The sequence below is a fragment of the Scomber scombrus genome, chromosome 6 (genome assembly GCF_963691925.1).
Source record: "Scomber scombrus chromosome 6, fScoSco1.1, whole genome shotgun sequence".
Taxonomy (NCBI): Eukaryota; Metazoa; Chordata; class Actinopteri; order Scombriformes; family Scombridae; genus Scomber; species Scomber scombrus.
The window spans coordinates 309,831-332,040 of NC_084975.1; the positions used below are offsets into that span (position 1 = coordinate 309,831).

Genomic DNA, 22,210 nt, shown 5'->3' on the forward strand with positions numbered 1-22,210 from the left:
ACAGGTAAACAGGTGGTTAAACAGGTAGATGACAGGTGGTTAAACAGGTAAACAGGTGGTTAAACAGGTGGTTAAACAGGTGGTTAAACAGGTGGTTAAACAGGTGGTTAAACAGGTGGTTAAACAGGTAGATGACAGGTGGTTAAACAGGTGGTTAAACAGGTGGTTAAACAGGTAAACAAGTAGATGACTGAAGTCCACTTACGTCTCTTTCTCTGTGATGTCCAGGTGAGATTTGGGAACTGAAACAAGACAGAAACACATTTCACCTTAAAACCATATAAACATGTAACAGTGGAAATGGACTACATATATGTATTATATATATACATATATATGTATTAGTTCCCTTTATTCACTGAGGGAATGGCCCTCATTTACAATCACATGGAGTCAGTTACAAAGACAGAAAAGGAAACATCAACAGCAGCTCTGAAAGGTAATGGTGTCATTTCCCTGTGAGGCCTTTATAGATACAGAGATAACAGTGAGTGTCAGGACCGATGATGTGAATCATGAACTTAAGACAGAGTGAAGAATTCAGAGGTTTTGGGGTTCAAAACGATCCGTGTCTATAAATGACGTCACCATAGTCCAGGACTGACATAAAAACACTTTTCCTATAAGACGTTTCTGTAGAGAGTCAGCACACAAGATTATCTTTATGGAGTTTTTCATCTTTCCAGATACCGAGATATTTATATTCTGAAACTCTCAATCATCAGTCTATTCGTGGTAGAAATACAGAAATCATTATAGTCGTTGGATCTGGTGTTAGATCTTTAAGAGCATCGTGTAGACTGTAGATCAACTGCAAGACGTTGAATCAGAATTATAATACAGCACTGTGTCATCTGCATACAGACAGTTTGTTTGTTTAAGATTGAAGAGAACCGGACCTCACATTGAACCTTAAGGAACACATGTGCTGGTCATTTCTGAACCGGTTTCATGCATTTCTATCAAATCCAAGTCAAATGCTTATGATAAATATTATTATCTAAAGCTGATACAATATTATTTACAATCAGCATAACAGCAGTAACAGTGCTGAGCCCAGATTGAAAAGGGCTCAAAATGGATTTCCTGCTCAGAAATACTATCAGCTGGTTATTTACTGATGATTCCAGTTAATGTGGATATTGGTCTATAGTTCTTTCTACAGTTCCTGTCACCTCCTTTGTGAAGGGGTGTTACATGCACCATTCTCCAAACCCTAGGAACTCTACCAGAAGAAAGAAAGAGATTAAAAATATGAGTTATTTGCTCTGAGATATTTTGGGCTGAGAGGAGAAATGGATGTAAAGTGTCCAGTTTACTTCCTGGGATCGACGGCAGAGAACATCTGTGAGAACGTTTAAAGAGAAAGGTTCTACTGTGGGAAGAGAATACCTCTTCACCCACTGGAGAGGGGTCCAATTCCCCTATTTAACATGTTTATTAAAGCTCAGCTGATGTCTTTAAGGTTCCTTCACATGTTCACACACTTATAATCTGATGTGTTTTTAATGACAGTCTATCTGGTCCGTAAATGTGTTCCAACAGAAATGAAACACTTCAGTGACTGTGTGACAGAAGAATGTTTCAGCTCCTAACAAAGTGTCTGTCAGAGCAGAGTTCAAACCAATCAATCACTCCTAAAGTGATCAGAAGTTCGTCAGCTCATTCATACTGACTCAGCTGCATTCACAGGATGTTTTCATCAGGCTGTGATTCAGGTTCGGTTGCTTCTTATCGTCCTGTTGGTTCAGGAGTTAAACAGGAAGTTTATCTGATGTCTGAAAACAGACGACCAACACAAACCTCATGAAACTCCAGGAACCAGTTTCCTCCTTTAATGAAGGAAAAATCAAACAGATACTTGACACAGATCCTGAATGAAGCTCATATTCTCTGATATTTACATTTGGAATAAGTGTCACACAGCTGATGTCTTTTATCACGTAATAAGATATGACATCTATTCTTGGTTCTGAAGATGTTTTCATGTCAGGCTGTGAATGAGTTTCTCTCCGTGGTCTCAGAGCTCTCAGTTAGAGCTCAGCTTTGAACAGAAGTTATTAACAGAAAGCAGACCTCTGGCGCCGCTCGGTGGCAGAGTCAGCACACTGCACCCTGTGAGATGTACATTATGTTTATTTTTTCATGTAATATACAGAACATCACCAGCCTCCACCAACTCTGTAATAAAACATGAATAAACTCACCGTGGTCGATGAGGTACTTGATGATGTCGTTGTTGCCGGCCTCCACAGCGTGATGCAGCAGCGTGCAGCCTGCAGCATCCTGCAGCAGCAGGTCGGCCCCCTGCTGCTGCAGCTCCATCAGCTGCAAACATCAGCCCAAAGTTCATTTCATGGTGTTATCTTTATTCATGACCTCAGCCCAGCTTCCAGAGAACAAACTGGAGGTTCAGTTATGAACAGAGAAGAAGAAGTTTCCCACTCAGGCTGAACATTAATGCAACAAGCTCCAGAAAGTTTAAATGACGCATTGGATGAAGCCTGAGAGACGAGACCCAGGAAACAATCTCCAGAAGACATCTGACTAGACATCTATCTGCATCACTGACTGACCGTCAAAACTGAAGGAAACTGTGAGAATTGACATCAATAAGATCTTCTCTCATCTGGACTTTAGCAGCTGGACTCTCAGAGTTTAGACAAAGAAGAAACAAATATTCCTGAAACTATAAGAGTGAAGATCAATGAAGACTTTCAGGGTTTGAAAAAAACAAAAACAACAAAAACAAACATGAGTCTGACTCACCCTGGTCAGGTCTTCAGTCTTAACACAGTTGATCAATTCAGCTTCTACAAACACATGATGGGCAATAAGTTACTGACAGTTACTTTATTTATACACATATATATCACTAAACCTGAAGAGAGAAAGGAAAAGTAAACATGTAAAGTTTACCTGTTTCAGTAAGGTGTGAGGTAGCACTGGAGGGGCTGTGGAGAGAGACACAGTCAGACACAGTCAGAGACAGCTAGAGACAGCAGAGACAGCTAGAGACAGTTAGAGACAGTTAGAGACAGTTAGAGACAGCTAGAGACAGCTAGAGACAGTTAGAGACAGCAGAGACAGCTAGAGACAGTTAGAGACAGTTAGAGACAGTTAGAGACAGTTAGAGACAGCTAAAGACAGTTAGAGACAGTTAGAGACAGCAGAGGCAGTCAGAGACAGTTAGAGACAGTTAGAGCCAGCTAGAGACAGTTAGAGGCAGTTAGAGACAGTCAGACACAGTTAGACACAGTTAGACACAGTCAGAGACAGCTAGAGGCAGTTAGAGACAGTTAGAGACAGTCAGAGACTGTCAGAGACAGTCAGAGACAGTCAGAGACAGTTAGAGACTGTTAGAGACTGTTAGAGACTGTTAGAGACTGTCAGAGACTGTTAGAGACTGTTAGAGACTGTTAGAGACTGTTAGAGACTGTTAGAGACTGTTAGGGCGTGCTCACACTAGGCAATCGTACGGTGCCCAAGCACGTTTGCCCCCTAAAGTCCGGATTATTTGGCTAGTGTGAGTGCAAGTGTACCGTGCTTGAGTACGGTACACTTCCCTGGTACGGTACGGTTGGAAGAGGCGTGCTTAGGCACGGTACACTAGCTGAGCCCTGGTTATTTCACAAGCAACACTCAATGCAACGTGGAGACATTATGCATGTATGGGTTCCCAGTCCGTATTATTGGATCATTATTAAGGCAAAAGAACTCAGTTTATGTCCATGGACATTATAATGAAAAGGCTAAAGGCTTAATATTAGTTAGCATCCAGCGTGCTGCGTGGACTTCATTACATCTGCTGCACCGCTGCTACCACAATTATGAAATGCTAAGTTTAGACAGTTAGACACAGCAGAGACAGTTAGGGCCCTTTCACACCACTAGTTCTATTATTAGGCACCAGGCAGTATAATTGTTAGTATGTAGCCTACAGACTGAGGTGTGGTCCGTTCACACCTGCAAACTAATCAAAATTGGTCTGATTGATGTTCCCTCATCTCCAAAAAGAGCTGGTCTCGGTCCGCTTGGTTTAGTGAGATCGATGCTTTCACATCAACGAAAACGAACCGAACTTGAGCTTTTGGTCTGAATGGACTGTTTAGAGACAGACAGGATGGAGATCTAATGACATCAGCCAGCGTCATGTTGCAACGATGTACGGTCACATGACAGGTGACATCCAGCATCATACGTGTTCGTGTGTTGACGTGTTGCATGTTGGGTGTTGACATGTTGCGTGTTGCGTGTGTACCTGCAGAGAGCCGTCTTGGATCCTGAGCTGTGGCTGCAGATGTTCTGGAAGTCTGTGACTCTGTAACAAACACATTTACTGATTATTGATAAATGAAATAATAAAACATTATATTTATATTTAATATTTGTAGCATTTTGTTCGAGCTGTGTCTGAGCCTCCGTCCTGCCGCTCACCTCGGTATGGTGGAGGAGGAGGAGGTGGGGGAGCAGGAGAAGGAGAACTGTCTCTGCTGGTCCTGGTGCTCCTCAGAGTCCACCAGGTCGGGCATCCCGGGGGAGGTGCCCACCGTCTCCTTGACGACCAGCTCCGGGTCCAGGATGTAGACCTCCTCCTGCGAGATCTCCGTCACGTAGTTGAGGTGCTCCTGGAGAGGAAACGCACATTTAACATGTTTCATGCAGAGATGAACACGTTTGTTTCATTGTTGAGATCTTTTACCTGAGCTCGGTCGATCCTGTAGAACCGGTCTGCAGTTGTACCTGAAAGACAGACGGCAGCAGTGAGTCTGTGTGAGAGCTGCTGAGACGCTGTGAGCAGGTTTGGACTTACAGTCGAGGAAACACCACTTCATGGAGAGCTTTGGTGACGTCAGAGACTCTTTCAGCCCGTCAGCGTCCTGAGAGACACAAACATGAAGCATGATCACTCAGTCACTGCTCACACCTTCACTGTCTGTCAAACATCACAGTCTCACTTTAAAATGCTAAATCAACTTATTGTAGAAATAAATAATGTGAAGAACACACACACACACACACACACACACACTCTGCTGTACCTGCTCCAGGTTGTCATGGAGACGCTCGATGAGCAGCCGGCAGGTCTCCAGGTCACTGTCTCCGGGGACGGTGATCACACCAAGAGGCGTCGCTGCAGAGACACGAAAACTTTACTGAACGTTCTCACTCAGGTGTTATTACTATACTCTGTCTCTGATTGGTTGATTGATTGGTTGATTGGTTGATTGATTGGTTGATTGGTTGATTGGTTGATTGATTGGTTGATTGATTGGTTGATTGGTTGATTGATTGGACATTGACTCACAGGCCTCCTTCAGCTGGTCTTTATCGTAATGCAGAGCCTCGTACGCCGCCATGCTGATCCGGTTCACTCTGATCTGCAACTGCTCAGGAACCAGCTGCTGACTGCACACACACACACACACACACACACACACACACACACACACACACACACACACACACACACACACACACACACACACACACTTTATTAGTTTAACACACTGACAGAAAGTCCTAATGATGACGTCATTAACAGATGATTGTTAGTATTTAATGTGTAGAAGAGATGAAGGTGGCATTCCTCCTCATCCTCACACACTAACAGCTGCAGGATGAAACCAGGTAACCGCTCAGAGAGCTGCTGTTCTTACTCGTTGAGGTGAGGCATGGAGATCCTCCTCTTGGCCTTCTGCACCATGTTGGCCTGGTTCCTGAGGCTGATGTGGATGACGGACGGAGCCAGTTTGCAGGGTTCTCCGTCCACCTGCATGGGGATGGACTTGAAGGTGGTGAGAGTGACTTCTTTACACTGGTGGAGCCGCTCACCGTGACCGCCCACCTGCAGCGTGGCCTGAGACACACAGCGACAGCACAGGTGTGTGGTAACCGTGGCAACGTGTATGACCTGTGTGATGTGATGCTGAGCTGTGTGTTACAGTGTGAGCTCTGTTAAACTTCATGCTTATAAGATAAGAAATATATCAAATAAAAGAAAGTAAAAAGAAAGTAAAAACTGAAAAACTGAATGTAAAATGTAATTTAATATTAATGATGCATTGATGCATTATTGTTATTAAAAACAGACTGTTGATAAATAAAAGTGAATGAATATGAATATGAATATATGACTGTTTATTATACTGGGAGCTGTGCTGGTCCAGGACACTGAGTGGTATTTATAAATATATAATATTTCATTATTAATACGACTGACAGCAGTTTGTGTAGATTTATGTGATTTGTGTGTCAGCCAATCAGCTGCTGTCCTGTCAGCCAATCAGCTGCTGCCCTGTCAGCCAATCAGCTGCTGTCCTGTCAGCCAATCAGCTGCTGCCCTGTCAGCCAATCAGCTGCTGCCCTCCCAGCTCCATGTGACATGATTACAGTTTAAATCTGAGTCACATGACCTCATCGTCTCTCACCAGTGATGTCATGGTGAAGCCGATGACCTCGATGCAGCCGTCGTCATGGCGCTGCGGCTCGAAGTCCTGATGCTCGCCGGGGTGACCCCACGGCACGGTGCCGGCACAGTACCTGCAGAAGAGGAGACACACGGATCCAAACTGATCCAAACTGATCTAAACTGATCCAAACTGATCCAAACTGATCCAAACTGATCTAAACTGATCCAAACTGATCCAAACTGATCCAAACTGATCTAAACTGATCCAAACTGATCTAAACTGATCCAAACTGATCTAAACTGATCTAAACTGATCTAAACTGATCCAAACTGATCTAAACTGATCCAAACTGATCTAAACTGATCCAAACTGATCCAAACTGATCCAAACTGATCTAAACTGGACAGAAAATAATCAAAGATGAGCTGCATGTGGAAACGTACCGGGGGATGTTGAGGAAGAGCAGACACTGTAACTTCAGATCCTGGACTTTAGCCGTCAGGTCGGTGCCGTCACACTGAACACAAAGAAACCATAACTGACCATCACTGACCATCACTTTGATGTGATTAATACTGACCATCACTCTGATGTGTTTAATACTGACCATCACTCTGATGTGATTAATACTGACCATCACTCTGATGTGTTTACTGACCATCACTCTGATGTGATTAATACTGACCATCACTTTGATGTGATTAATACTGACCATCACTCTGATGTGTTTAATACTGACCATCACTCTGATGTGATTAATACTGACCATCACTCTGATGTGTTTACTGACCATCACTCTGATGTGATTAATACTGACCATCACTCTGATGTGATTAATACTGACCATCACTCTGATGTGTTTACTGACCATCACTCTGATGTGTTTACTGACCATCACTCTGATGTGTTTACTGACCATCACTCTGATGTGTTTAATACTGACCATCACTCTGATGTGTTTACTGACCATCACTCTGATGTGTTTAATACTGACCATCACTCTGATGTGTTTAATACTGACCATCACTCTGATGTGTTTACTGACCATCACTCTGATGTGTTTACTGACCATCACTCTGATGTGTTTAATACTGACCATCACTCTGATGTGTTTAATACTGACCATCACTCTGATGTGTTTACTGACCATCACTCTGATGTGATTAATACTGACCATCACTCTGATGTGTTTAATACTGACCATCACTCTGATGTGTTTACTGACCATCACTCTGATGTGTTTAATACTGACCATCACTCTGATGTGTTTACTGACCATCACTCTGATGTGTTTAATACTGACCATCACTCTGATGTGTTTAATACTGACCATCACTCTGATGTGTTTACTGACCATCACTCTGATGTGTTTAATACTGACCATCACTCTGATGTGATTAATACTGACCATCACTCTGATGTGTTTACTGACCATCACTCTGATGTGTTTACTGACCATCACTCTGATGTGTTTACTGACCATCACTCTGATGTGTTTACTGACCATCACTCTGATGTGATTACTGACCATCACTCTGATGTGTTTACTGACCACCACTCTGATGTGATTAATACTGACCATCACTCTGATGTGATTAATACTGACCATCACTCTGATGTGTTTAATACTGACCACCACTCTGATGTGATTAATACTGACCATCACTCTGATGTGTTTAATACTGACCATCACTCTGATGTGTTTAATACTGACCATCACTCTGATGTGATTACTGACCATCACTCTGATGTGATTAATACTGACCACCACTCTGATGTGATTAATACTGACCATCACTCTGATGTGTTTAATACTGACCATCACTCTGATGTGTTTAATACTGACCATCACTCTGATGTGTTTAATACTGACCATCACTCTGATGTGTTTAATACTGACCATCACTCTGATGTGTTTAATACTGACCATCACTCTGATGTGTTTACTGACCATCACTCTGATGTGATTAATACTGACCATCACTCTGATGTGTTTAATACTGACCATCACTCTGATGTGTTTACTGACCATCACTCTGATGTGATTAATACTGACCATCACTCTGATGTGTTTAATACTGACCATCACTCTGATGTGATTAATACTGACCATCACTCTGATGTGTTTACTGACCATCACTCTGATGTGTTTAATACTGACCATCACTCTGATGTGTTTAATACTGACCATCACTCTGATGTGATTAATACTGACCATCACTCTGATGTGTTTACTGACCATCACTCTGATGTGATTAATACTGACCATCACTCTGATGTGTTTAATACTGACCATCACTCTGATGTGTTTAATACTGACCATCACTCTGATGTGATTAATACTGACCATCACTCTGATGTGTTTACTGACCATCACTCTGATGTGTTTAATACTGACCATCACTCTGATGTGTTTACTGACCATCACTCTGATGTGTTTAATACTGACCATCACTCTGATGTGATTAATACTGACCATCACTCTGATGTGTTTAATACTGACCATCACTCTGATGTGTTTACTGACCATCACTCTGATGTGATTAATACTGACCATCACTCTGATGTGTTTACTGACCATCACTCTGATGTGTTTACTGACCATCACTCTGATGTGTTTACTGACCATCACTCTGATGTGTTTACTGACCATCACTCTGATGTGTTTACTGACCATCACTCTGATGTGTTTAATACTGACCATCACTCTGATGTGATTAATACTGACCATCACTCTGATGTGTTTAATACTGACCATCACTCTGATGTGATTAATACTGACCATCACTCTGATGTGTTTAATACTGACCATCACTCTGATGTGATTAATACTGACCATCACTCTGATGTGTTTAATACTGACCATCACTCTGATGTGTTTACTGACCATCACTCTGATGTGTTTAATACTGACCATCACTCTGATGTGATTACTGACCATCACTCTGATGTGTTTAATACTGACCATCACTCTGATGTGATTACTGACCATCACTCTGATGTGTTTAATACTGACCATCACTCTGATGTGTTTAATACTGACCATCACTCTGATGTGATTAATACTGACCATCACTCTGATGTGATTAATACTGACCATCACTCTGATGTGATTAATACTGACCATCACTCTGATGTGTTTAATACTGACCATCACTCTGATGTGTTTACTGACCATCACTCTGATGTGTTTAATACTGACCATCACTCTGATGTGATTAATACTGACCATCACTCTGATGTGTTTACTGACCATCACTCTGATGTGATTAATACTGACCATCACTCTGATGTGTTTGGCGAGATCTTTGGAGCTCCCACTGAGGAAGTCTGAGAAGGCCGTCTGAAACACAGAGAGTCAATCAATCAATTAATCAATCAAACTCTATTTATACAGGACTTTTCATCCCCTGACAGACACACACACACACACACACACACACACACACACACACACACACACACACACACACACACACACACACACACACACACACACACACACACACAAACACTTACCCCTGCATAGAACATCTTATTTTTGAAGCGGCTGTTAAATTTCTCAGGATTTGCCTCTAAAACACAAACACAACATTAATTAAAGCCGTTAATAAAACAGATGAATGATTGATTAGGAAGTTCCTGTGAGGTCATCAATGCAGCCTGAAACTACACAATGTTTTATACAGCAGAGTTTTATTTCTTCTTACTATAATCTTTTCTTTTCTATATAAAATGTAAATAAATGAACTTGAGAGCCAATCAGATGTTAGCAGACCAGGAAGTGAAATTCATCCACAAATCAGCTACAACTGATGAGTAAATCTGCACGTTGGAAGTTCTTAAATCTCTTTAAAAGATCTTCAGCTCATCAGAGAATCCACTCAAATCAGTTCATACTGAATTAGTGTTAAAGCTGCTGTGAGATCAGTCAAATCATTCAAATCATTAAATCACCAAAAATTATGTCATCGCTCACTGATTGGTTAGAGTAAAACAACAACATAAAAACCTCCTATTCTCTGCACAGATGCATCATGGGTAGTCTAGCTGGTGACGTCAGACTCACCTCTGGATTCGTGGAAGCCGAGCGTGACGTGAGCGTCGAAGCCCAGACTGAAGTAGTTATTGAAGACGTCGATCGGAAGCTGAGAGACAGAAACATACCGGTTCATGTGAGGGACATTTTAACCTGATCAAGATCCAACATGGAGCCAAACTTTGTCTGTTTGAATAAAAACTGACTGTTGAGTAAAAGATGTTACTCATGGACAAAGACTGAGTCTGTATCTGCCGACATGATGACGATATAAATCTGTCATTGGTGTGAAAATACAAACTCACAACAGCTGAACTGTGATACTGAAACTCTTTGCTGAAACTTTGCTTTCATTAGTAACTTGTCTCTGATGTCTCTGATGTGTCTGATGTCACATCCACACAACCCTGACTCACCTTGTCGGTCTGATGCTCGTCTTGGTCCTCCGGTCGAGCTTCAGGATTCGCCTCCACGTTCAGGTTCCATCGGTCCAGCTGGACGATGTTTCCTTCCTCGACGTGAGAGAGGATCTTCGTTATGGGCTCATCAGTGTAACCCTGAGGACAGCAGCAGGTAAACACTTCAAATACTGAGCTATGAAACTTTTACATGGAAATACTATATTTCAGGAGGAACTGTAGTTCATTAGAGTTGTATTAGAGCTCAGAAGAGTTGTGTTAGTTGTGTTAGAGCTCAGTAGAGTTGTGTTAGAGTTCAGTATAGTTGTATTAGAGTTCAGTAGAGTTGTGTTAGTTGTGTTAGAGCTCAGTATAGTTTTGTTAGAGCTCAGTAGAGTTGTGTTAGAGTTCAGTAGAGTTGTGTTAGAGCTCAGTATAGTTGTGTTAGAGCTCAGTAAAGTTGTGTTAGCTGTATTAAAGCTCAGTAGAGTTGTGTTAAAGCTCAGTAGAGTTGTGTTAGTTGTATTAGAGTTCAGTAGAGTTGTGTTAGAGCTCAGTAAAGATGTGTTAGAGCTCAGTAGAGTTGTGTTAGTTGTGTTAGAGCTCAGTAGAGTTGTGTTAGAGCTCAGTATAGTTGTATTAGAGTTCAGTAGAGTTGTGTTAGTTGTGTTAGAGCTCAGTATAGTTGTGTTAGAGTTCAGTAGAGTTGTGTTAGAGCTCAGTATAGTTGTGTTAGAGCTCAGTAAAGTTGTGTTAGCTGTATTAAAGCTCAGTAGAGTTGTGTTAAAGCTCAGTAGAGTTGTGTTAGTTGTATTAGAGTTCAGTAGAGTTGTGTTAGAGCTCAGTAAAGATGTGTTAGAGCTCAGTAGAGTTGTGTTAGTTGTGTTAGAGCTCAGTAGAGTTGTGTTAGAGCTCAGTATAGTTGTATTAGAGTTCAGTAGAGTTGTGTTAGTTGTGTTAGAGCTCAGTATAGTTTTGTTAGAGCTCAGTAGAGTTGTGTTAGAGTTCAGTAGAGTTGTGTTAGAGCTCAGTATAGTTGTGTTAGAGCTCAGTAAAGTTGTGTTAGCTGTATTAAAGCTCAGTAGAGTTGTGTTAAAGCTCAGTAGAGTTGTGTTAGTTGTATTAGAGTTCAGTAGAGTTGTGTTAGAGCTCAGTAAAGATGTGTTAGAGCTCAGTAGAGTTGTGTTAGTTGTATTAAAGCTCAGTAGAGTTGTGTTAGTTGTATTAGAGTTCAGTAGAGTTGTGTTAGAGCTCAGTAGAGTTGTGTTAGTTGTATTAGAGTTCAGTAGAGTTGTATTAGAGTTCAGTAGAGCTGTGTTAGAGCTCAGTAAAGTTGTGTTAGTTGTATTAGAGTTCAGTAGAGTTGTGTTAGAGCTCAGTAGAGTTGTGTTAGAGCTCAGTAGAGTTGTGTTAGTTGTATTAGAGTTCAGTAGAGTTGTGTTAGAGCTCAGTAAAGATGTGTTAGAGCTCAGTAGAGTTGTGTTAGTTGTGTTAGAGCTCAGTATAGTTGTGTTAGAGCTCAGTATAGTTGTGTTAGAGCTCAGTATAGTTGTGTTAGAGCTCAGTAGAGATGTATTAGTTGTGTTAGAGCTCAGTATAGTTGTGTTACAGCTCAGTATAGTTGTGTTAGAGCTCAGTAGAGATGTGCTAGAGCTCAGTAAAGTTGTGTTAGCTGTATTAAAGCTCAGTAGAGTTGTGTTAGAGTTCAGTAGAGTTGTGTTAGTTGTATTAGAGTTCAGTAGAGTTGTGTTAGGGCTCAGTAGAGTTGTGTTAGTTGTATTAGAGTTCAGTAGAGTTGTATTAGAGTTCAGTAGAGTTGTGTTAGAGCTCAGTAGAGTTGTGTTAGTTGAATTAGAGTTCAGTAGAGTTGTGTTAGAGCTCAGTAAAGATGTATTAGAGCTCAGTAGAGTTGTGTTAGTTGTGTTAGAGCTCAGTAGAGATGTGCTAGAGCTCAGTAAAGTTGTGTTAGCTGTATTAAAGCTCAGTAAAGATCTGTTAGAGCTCAGTAGAGTTGTGTTAGTTGTATTAGAGTTCAGTAGAGTTGTATTAGAGTTCAGTAGGGTTGTGTTAGAGCTCAGTAGAGTTGTGTTAGTTGCATTAGAGTTCAGTAGAGTTGTGTTAGAGTTCAATAGAGTTGTGTTAGAGCTCAGTAGAGTTGTGTTAGTTGCATTAGAGTTCAGTAGAGTTGTATTAGAGTTCAGTAGAGTTGTGTTAGTTGCATTAGAGTTCAGTAGAGTTGTATTAGAGTTCAGTAGAGTTGTATTAAAGCTCAGTAGGGTTATGTTAGAGCTCAGTATAGATGTGTTAGAGCTCAGTATAGATGTGTTAGAGCTCAGTAGAGATTTAGAGTTCAAGCAGAACTCACCCCTCCCCAGTTGAGGGTCCGGGCCAGGTCATTGCCGGTTCCCAGAGGGAGGATGGCCACAGGAGGCTGAGGGTGGACCTTCAGCAGGTCTAACACAGACAGCAGCCATCCAACCTGCACACAGTATGTTAGACTGCACAGAACTACTGAACACATGATCTCTGCTGTTAGTGACTGTGTTTATAAATGAGACATGTGGAAGAAGTTAAATACGTTTTAAGTTTTACTACATTTCATTTTGAAGGGTTTTAAAGTTTAAAAGGAGCAGAATGTTTTATTGGTTGTTAGTTTAATGTTGGACTCACTGTCCCGTCTCCTCCGCAGGCCAGGATCCTCAGGTTGGGCACTTTGGCGTACAGCTCCAACCTGCAGGAAACAGGAAGTAAAGCAGGCAGGGTTAGCTTCATCTGAGACTGACGGGAGGAAAGAAGAGCAGGAAGTGCAGCCTCTCTTTACCCCTCTCTGGGTCCACCTTTGGTCAGGTCGAACACCTGCCGAGGATTCAGGTACCACATGAAGGACTGGATGATCTTTGCTCCCTGAGAGAAACAAGAAGCATCGTGAGATGATTTTATTTAACTTAAAATAATGCAAATTATTTGTTCTACTCATAAAAACGTTATTTATTTAGGTTAAGACGGAAAATCAGAATATATTCTCCTCTCATGCAGAATCATTTCAGTCTACAGTGTGTGTGTGTTACAGTGTGTGTGTTACAGTGTGTGTGTTACAGTGTGTGTTACAGTGTGTGTATTACAGTGTGTGTGTTACAGTGTGTGTGTTACAGTGTGTGTATTACAGTGTGTGTGTTACAGTGTGTGTCACAGTGTGTGTGTGTTACAGTGTGTGTGTTACAGTGTGTGTGTTACAGTGTGTGTGTTACAGTGTGTGTATTACAGTGTGTGTGTTACAGTGTGTGTCACAGTGTGTGTGTGTTACAGTGTGTGTGTTACAGTGTGTGTGTTAGGTTAACTGACCTGATTCCCGCCACTCTTCGGGTTAACAAACACCAGCAGAGGCTTCATGAGCTGAGAAGGCAGAGGCTTCAGCAGGAAGGGCTTCCAGCGGCCGTCCTGGAGCTGAGAGACACAACAGAGACTGAAATCATGATATTATACCTTAATAAAGCCTTTATATAATATAACCTAAAGATTAGTTCAGACAAACAGAGGTCCATTCCTGTGCTGCTACTGTTACTCATTCATATAAATAATACATTTATTATTATGCGGCAGGTTGTCGGTTATTATGTGGCAGGTTGACGGTTATTATGCGGCAAGTTTTCGTTATTATGCGGCAGGTTGTCGTTATTATGCGGCAGGTTGTCGGTTATTATGCGGCAGGTTGTCGTTATTATGTGGCAGGTTGTCGTTATTATGTGGCAGGTTGTCGGTTATTATGCGGCAGGCTGTCGGTTATTATGTGTCAGGTTGACGGTTATTATGCGGCAAGTTTTCGTTATTATGCGGCAGGTTGTCGTTATTATGCGGCAGGTTGTCGGTTATTATGCGGCAGGTTGTCGTTATTATGCGGCAGGTTGTCGGTTATTATGCGGCAGGCTGTCGGTTATTATGTGTCAGGTTGTCGGTTATTATGAGGCAGGTTGTCAGTTATTATGTGGCAGGTTGTCGGTTATTATGCGGCAGGCTGTCGGTTATTATGTGTCAGGTTGTCGTTATTATGCGGCAGGTTGTCGGTTATTATGCGGCAGGTTGTCGTTATTATGTGGCAGGTTGTCGGTTATTATGCGGCAGGCTGTCGGTTATTATGTGTCAGGTTGTCGTTATTATGTGGCAGGTTGTCGGTTATTATGCGGCAGGCTGTCGGTTATTATGTGGCAGGTTACCGGTTATTATGTGGCAGGTTGTCGGTTGTTATGCAGCAGGTTGTCGTTATTATGAGGCAGGTTGTCGGTTATTATGAGGCAGGTTACCGGTTATTATGTGGCAGGTTGTCGGTTGTTATGCAGCAGGTTGTCGTTATTATGAGGCAGGTTGTCGGTTATTATCTGGCAGGTCGGTTATTATGCGGCAGGCTGTCGGTTATTATGTGGCAGGTCGGTTATTATGCGGCAGGTTGTCGGTTATTATGCAGCAGGTTGTCGGTTATTATGTGGCAGGTTGTTCGTTATTATGTGGCAGGTTGTCGGTTATTATGTGGCAGGTTGTTCGTTATTATGTGGCAGGTTGTCGGTTATTATGTGGCAGGTTGTTCGTTATTATGTGGCAGGTTGTCGGTTATTATGCGGCAGGTTGTCGTTATTATGCGGCAGGTTGTCGGTTATCATGCGGCCGGTTGTAGGTTATTTTTTGGCAGGTTGTCGTTATTATGTGGCAGGTTGTTGGTTATTATGTGGCAGGTTGTCGTTATTATGCGGCAGGTTGTCGTTATTATGCGGCAGGTTGTCGTTATTATGCGGCAGGTTGTTGGTTATTATGTGGCAGGTTGTCAGTTATTTTTTGGCAGGTTGTCAGTTATTTTTTGGCAAGTTGTCGGTTATTATGCGGCAGGTTGTCGTTATTATGCGGCAGGTTGTCGGTTATTATGCGGCAGGTTGTCAGTTATTTTGTTGGATGTGTATAATCTGTCGTGTCGTCTCTTTCTCACCTCGCCTCCTTTCTTACTCGACTTGTTGGATTTCAGTGACGTTCTTTTCTTCTTTTTACTGGACTTCAGAGACGTCTGCTGTAAAAAAAAAAACAACAACACACAATGGAATCAGCAGCTGTGTGTGTGAAGGTGAGTGAGAGAGTGTGTGTGTGTGTGTGTGTGTATCTGTGTATATGTGTGTGTTTGTATATATGTGTGTGTATGTGTGTGTGTGTGTGTGTGTGTGTGTGTACCTGTGGTTTACGGACTCTTATGATCCAGGTAGGAGGGATGATGACGGCAGCGTGAGCTCCCAGTGAGCAGCACTCCTCGATCTGCTGCAGCATGAAGCACGTCACCTTGTTGTGATACTGAAACACAGACAGGAAGTGACCTCACTGTGACCTCACTACTCTAATCAGTTACTGTTCTCACAAGGTAATGCTGGAATGTAACTAGTTACTTTTAATGGCAGTAACTCTGTAATGTAACTAGTTACTCTGGATAGAACAGAGGTCAGACTTACGGCCTGTTTGCACCACGAGCAGCTGATGGCGATGATCTCTTTGCTGTGAAATGAGAACTTCTGTTGGAAACCCTGCAGGACAGAAGCACAGCGTCATCGCTCTGCTCTCTGAACTACAGGAAGCAGACGGCTGCAGACTCTACAGGAAGCAGACGGCTGCAGACTCTACAGGAAGCAGACGGCTGCAGACTCTACAGGAAGCAGACGGCTGCAGACTCTACAGGAAGCAGACGGCTGCAGACTCTACAGGAAGCAGACGGCTGCAGACTCTACAGGAAGCAGACGGCTGCAGACTCTACAGGAAGCAGACGGCTGCAGACTCTACAGGAAGCAGACGGCTGCTGACTCTACAGGAAGCAGACGGCTGCAGATTCTACAGGAAGCAGACGGCTGCAGACTCTACAGGAAGCAGACGGCTGCAGACTCTACAGGAAGCAGACGGCTGCAGACTCTACAGGAAGCAGACGGCTGCAGACTCTACAGGAAGCAGACGGCTGCAGACTCTACAGGAAGCAGACGGCTGCAGATTCTACAGGAAGCAGACGGCTGCAGACTCTACAGGAAGCAGACGGCTGCAGATTCTACAGGAAGCAGACGAATGCAGACTCACCTTCCCACACTGCCGACATTTCCCCGTCTGCTTCCTGCGGTGGACCCAGTGATGTCGCACCATGTTGGACTGAAACAAAACAACACGGCTCACTTCCTGTTTCAGTGTAAACTCTGACAGAAAAACTGGAACATGAGGATTTTAAGTTTTTTCAGACCGATTTGACCAAACTGAAAAGTTATTTATGGAGACAAATTAACTGAATTCTGACGTCATTATAAGGAAACTGCAAATATGTTTATTTTACTTCTTTACTTTAATAATCATTAAACTAGTTACTCCAAACCATCAGGATTATTTATAATATTTTTATTTTATTTTAATTTATTTATTTTGATGTTTTAACATTTTCTTCCACTTTATTTTATTATAAATATAATTCTATATTTTTATATTTTTTATGGGTCTGTTTCTTTTTGTCTTTTTAATCTTTTTTTTACTCTAACTTTTAATAAACCTTAATAAATTCTCTTATTCTCTATTATTTCTTATTTTCTTTGATTTGATTTTAGATTTTTATTATATATCTTTTATAAATCTTTTTTTCTCTTTCTCGCGCATGCGTTGGATTATAATTGTTCTTTATTTTTGTTCCTTTTTCTTTATATAAAAAAAATAAAAGATCAATCATGATAAAAACAAGTTTTGTGTTTTTCTGCTCAAAGATGAAATAAAACTTATAAAACAGCAACATGCAGCTTTACTCACAACAGTGTCATCTGCATACATCATGACACTGTTCATTTGCAGGCTAATTAATTAATAATATAATTAATAAGAAGCCTAACACTGGTCATAGCTAACAGAGACAGTTATACAATTTAACAGAACAAACAGAATACATTTGTATGTTTTTATCTCCTTTTCATGTGAAGCACTCAGTGTTTTTAATCTGCTATACAAATAAAGTTATTAAAATTAAATTAAGTAAACAAAAATGTAATTTAATATAAACACAACATCACACTACTCAACATTTTAATGAATCAAAAATACTTTCAAAATGTAATAAATATGAATAAATAAGACACAGCTCTGAACTCAGTGAATCATTCTGACCTCTCTGACAGCTCGGGATCCCGGCTCTCTGAACGACGGCTTGCACCTGAAATTAATCTGATCACAAACAGAAGAAAAGTGTGAAAGTGTGAAGAGGAGAAAGCTCTCAGAGGCCTGATGAGTTTATAAGCAGTTTACCTTCTCCAGCTGCTCCAGACACATCGTGTGCACCGAGATCTTACAGCCGGCACATTTCTTCCTTGTTACAGACTTTTGCTGCAGGAAACAATCACAGAGTTTTACTGTAATACTGTAAATGTCCTCACTGTGGCGCTAATACAGGAACATATTATCTCATCTCAGCTGCAGAGAAGAGTTTGGAGCTAACCTGTGATTTAGCGATGCAGTATTGCTCCCCGACGTAGCAGAAATCTCCGGAGCAGCTCGTCTCAAACCAGATGTGATCTCCGTACTGAGCCCCGTCCTGGAAACACACAACCAGTCATACAGAGATATATGATGTTCATGTGTTGGATGAAGGAGCACAAACACTGAACATTATAACTTCTGTCAGGCTGAGATGTGACTGATGATGATAACGGATAGTTTAATGCTCTAAATATACTGAGTTGTGTTTAGTTTCCTTTCCTGAGCTGATTGATGCTTTATTCTCACTTATTTTAAGCAGAACATTCACTGTGAATATGAACCTGCATAGAAGGTGAAGATGTTTATTTCAGGCTGAAAAGTGTGAAGACTGCAGTTGGTTAAGAGGCTCAGATCATCTCAGACTCTCAGAGGTTTCAGCACATAATCCTAACCCACCCAGAGCATCCAGAGCACCCAGAGCACCCTAACCCACCCAGAACATCCAGAGCACCCAGAGCACCCAGAGCACCCAGAGCACCCTAACCCACCCAGAGCATCCAGAGCACCCAGAGCACCCAGAGCACCCAGAGCACCCTAACCCACCCAGAACATCCAGAGCACCCAGAGCACCCAGAGCACCCTAACCCACCCAGAGCACCCTAACCCACCCAGAACATCCAGAGCACCCAGAGCACCCAGAGCACCCAGAGCACCCAGAGCACCCTAACCCACCCAGAGCATCCAGAGCACCCAGAGCATCCAGAGCACCCTAACCCACCCAGAACATCCAGAACATCCAGAGCACCCTAACCCACCCAGAGCATCCAGAGCATCCAGAGCACCCAGAGCACCCAGAGCACCCTAACCCACCCAGAGCATCCAGAGCACCCAGAGCACCCAGAGCACCCTAACCCACCCAGAGCATCCAGAGCACCCAGAGCACCCAGAGCACCCGGAACATCCAGAGCACCCAGAGCACCCGGAACATCCAGAGCACCCAGAGCACCCAGAGCACCCTAACCCACCCAGAGCATCCAGAGCACCCAGAGCACGCTAACCCACCCAGAGCACTCAGAGCACCCAGAGCACCCAGAGCACCCAGAGCACCCAGAGCATCCAGAGCACCCTAACCCACCCAGAGCACCCAGAGCACTCAGAGCACCCTAACCCACCCAGAGCATCCAGAGCACCCAGAGCATCCAGAGCACTAAAATAGAGATCTTAAAATGATCTCTACACTGAACAAACGTGTTATTTTATTATTGATCAGTGATCAGCTGATCGTGACTCACGCTCCAGTCCACGCTGCTGCTCGGCTCCTGCAGCGGCTCCAGCAGCTCGTTGGGAGTCTCTGCGTGCTGCACACCCGACTTCGCCATCGCTTTCCTGAAACCACAAAAGATGCTTTGTGAGGAGAATATGAGAGAGTGCAGAGAGGAAGAGGAGGGGAGAAACACACTGGTTAAACTGGTTAAACTGGTTAAACTGGTTAAACTGGTTAACCTGCTGGAAAACATTTGTTCTTATATTCACTAAAACATCAGAAACTAGAAAGAATAAACTAGAAGAATCTCGCTTCATCTGGCAAGACAGTCTTAAAACATATAAGAAGGCCCTCTGCCTGTTACTCATCACTAATAGAGGAGAATAAAAACAGTCCCAGGTTTCTTTTCAGCACTTTAGCTTCACTGTATTCCTTTAACTCTTAGTAGTGAGACCTGATCCAGACTTCTTTACTCGATATGATCAGTCTGTCTTTAGTAACATGGTATGAATCACAGTGCTTTAATGTTTCAGACATTAGTTTCAGTAACCGTAGCTACAGAGCTGCAGGATCAGTGATTGGTCGGTGAGTCAGCGGTGTCTTCGTTAGCTGCTAACCAGCTTCGGCTCCAAGGACGATGTTTGTGTCTGCAGCAGAATCTCAGGCTGACGCCACAAATGCTCTTAATGATATTTATGTTTCACTTACAGAGAATAAATATAATAAACATGTTGAGTTTATAGCCAGCGAGGATCGTTACAGTCAGTTTATCTAATTTCATTGCGTGAACATTATTTAACCCGAGTTTATTTGTTATAATCTGGATCTTTACTGATCATCACTGCACTGTAAAAACTGTCAAAGTGTAAAAAGTGTAAAAACATCTTTTTAGCGTGACCTTTGACCTGATGATGTTTGATGACATCACAACATTTTGAATTCATAAAATAACATAAAATAGTAAAAATGATTTCTGTCATGAACAGACGGAGCGGGCAGCAGCATCCTCCTCGGCGGTCGTACATACAGCAGGAAGGTGCTCCAGCTCTCCAGACGTGAGTCGTAGCAGAGCGGGCTGAGGGCCCCGGGGCCCCTGTAGAGCGCCGGGTGGCTGAGGTAATACATGGAGCTCCTGCGGCTGGGCAGCGGGGGGCCTCTCCCCGGCCAGGGACTCCCAGCCTTGGAGACGGTGGAGATCTTTCTCCTCTTCCTGGAGACGCGGCGGCGGAGGGCGGAGTCACCTGAGAACACCTGAGACGAGTTCCTGCGCAGGCAGCGCGGGGCCCGGATCAGCGGCCGCGACGGCGGCGGCTGCGGAGTCCTCCTCATCAGCTCCAGCGTGGCGCCGGAGGAGGAGGGGGTGGAGGACTGCGAGGAGGCAGCGTGCTGATCAGAGCAGGAGACGCTATCCTGCTCCTCCGCCAGCTGCTCCGCCTCTGACAGCTGACTGGCTTCTGATTGGCTGTCGTTAGCAGAGTAATCTGAGTAGTCTCCGTCTGAGTGGAGGCTGCTGGAGCGAGAAAACATCCTCCTGTTGTTGGCCTCGCCCCTCACCTCCACTTGCTGCTGCCCGGCCAGCAGCCCCCCCCCCAGGCCTTCGTCCTCGTCCTCCTCCGTCATCTGGATGAGGCTGGCCAGCAGCATGGACGGGCCCAGCAGGTGCGTTTCGATGGTGCGCAGCTTGCTGGCCTTCTTCCTGGACACAGCGAAGCGGGGGTTGAGGCTGGGGGTGGTGGTGCTGGAGCGCCGCCGGACGTGCCCCGTCCACCTGTGGCGCCTGACGGACTTGGCCAGACGACCGCCGCCCGGCACCTGCAGCTGGACGCTGGAGCGGCGGCGCTGCGTCAGGGTGGAGGACGGCAGCCCGACGCTGGAGCGGCGGCGGGCCTTGCTGGTCGGGACGGCGACGCTGGGCCTCCGCTGGCGGCAGGAAGTCGCCTCCACCTGTAGAGCCGCTTCCTTCCTCTTAAAGTGACGGCGGAAAAATGTGTCCATGCTGGACGCAGAGCGGGACGGACTCCTGAGAGGCTCGTCTGAGGCTGTCGGACGCAAACAACAGTTAGAGAGCGAACGCTGACAGGAAGTACCGCAGCTTTTAAAATCTACTTCCTGTAAACTCTGAGGGTCCGTTCACACCCGGCTGGCGCTAGAATTTGTTTATTTAGTTTATTTAGAATTATTTAGATTCCCAAAGTCTGTGTTGCTGTTTTTAACCAGCGGGGGGCAGCAGTGCACTTCCTTAAGAAGAAGTTTGCATAAAATCAAAACTCTTCAAATAGAAATCAGCTGAGTTTGTACGTCCATCAGCTTCTTCTGGTTCACACCTGTACTTAGAAAGGTCTGCTTGTGATTGGCTCAGATGAGACGTGATGTCACACCAGGTGTGAACGGAGCCCACAGAGTTCACTTCCTGTCAGTGAAGTTTATGACCAATTAATTACAAAGGAAATATCTCCTGAAGCCGAAATTATGCGAAAAACATTCAGTTCTGATTATATTATAAATTATAATATAAATTATTACTTTATTATTGATTCATCTGCACTTTAACTGATTGGTTGGTTTCACTACTGGATGTACTGGATGTACTGGGTGTACTGGGTGTACTGGATGTACTGGGTGTACTGGATGCACTGGG

The 22,210-nt window shown here is 43.5% G+C and overlaps 1 protein-coding gene across 1 annotated transcript in view; it reads right to left on the minus strand.

Annotated features, from left to right (window-relative positions):
- dgkzb (diacylglycerol kinase, zeta b) overlaps positions 1–21,567 on the minus strand; it is a 27,705-nt gene extending 6,138 nt beyond the window's left edge. Inside the window, exons 1-29 of the mRNA XM_062420385.1 lie at positions 20,600–21,567; positions 19,601–19,694; positions 18,328–18,423; positions 18,138–18,215; positions 18,000–18,056; positions 16,941–17,009; positions 16,331–16,402; positions 16,059–16,175; positions 15,823–15,897; positions 14,193–14,294; positions 13,672–13,754; positions 13,521–13,581; positions 13,216–13,329; positions 10,869–11,009; positions 10,483–10,561; positions 9,933–9,988; positions 9,694–9,756; positions 6,857–6,930; positions 6,432–6,543; positions 5,661–5,860; positions 5,309–5,409; positions 5,031–5,134; positions 4,814–4,859; positions 4,703–4,743; positions 4,438–4,628; positions 4,262–4,305; positions 2,770–2,813; positions 2,208–2,328; positions 206–242 (exon numbers count right to left, since the gene is read on the minus strand). Coding sequence (XP_062276369.1) covers positions 206–242; positions 2,208–2,328; positions 2,770–2,813; positions 4,262–4,305; positions 4,438–4,628; positions 4,703–4,743; positions 4,814–4,859; positions 5,031–5,134; positions 5,309–5,409; positions 5,661–5,860; positions 6,432–6,543; positions 6,857–6,930; positions 9,694–9,756; positions 9,933–9,988; positions 10,483–10,561; positions 10,869–11,009; positions 13,216–13,329; positions 13,521–13,581; positions 13,672–13,754; positions 14,193–14,294; positions 15,823–15,897; positions 16,059–16,175; positions 16,331–16,402; positions 16,941–17,009; positions 18,000–18,056; positions 18,138–18,215; positions 18,328–18,423; positions 19,601–19,694; positions 20,600–21,567 — 3,440 coding nt within the window. The remainder of the gene's footprint in view (positions 1–205; positions 243–2,207; positions 2,329–2,769; positions 2,814–4,261; positions 4,306–4,437; positions 4,629–4,702; positions 4,744–4,813; positions 4,860–5,030; positions 5,135–5,308; positions 5,410–5,660; positions 5,861–6,431; positions 6,544–6,856; positions 6,931–9,693; positions 9,757–9,932; positions 9,989–10,482; positions 10,562–10,868; positions 11,010–13,215; positions 13,330–13,520; positions 13,582–13,671; positions 13,755–14,192; positions 14,295–15,822; positions 15,898–16,058; positions 16,176–16,330; positions 16,403–16,940; positions 17,010–17,999; positions 18,057–18,137; positions 18,216–18,327; positions 18,424–19,600; positions 19,695–20,599) is intronic.
- Between the last annotated feature and the right edge of the window lie 643 nt (positions 21,568–22,210).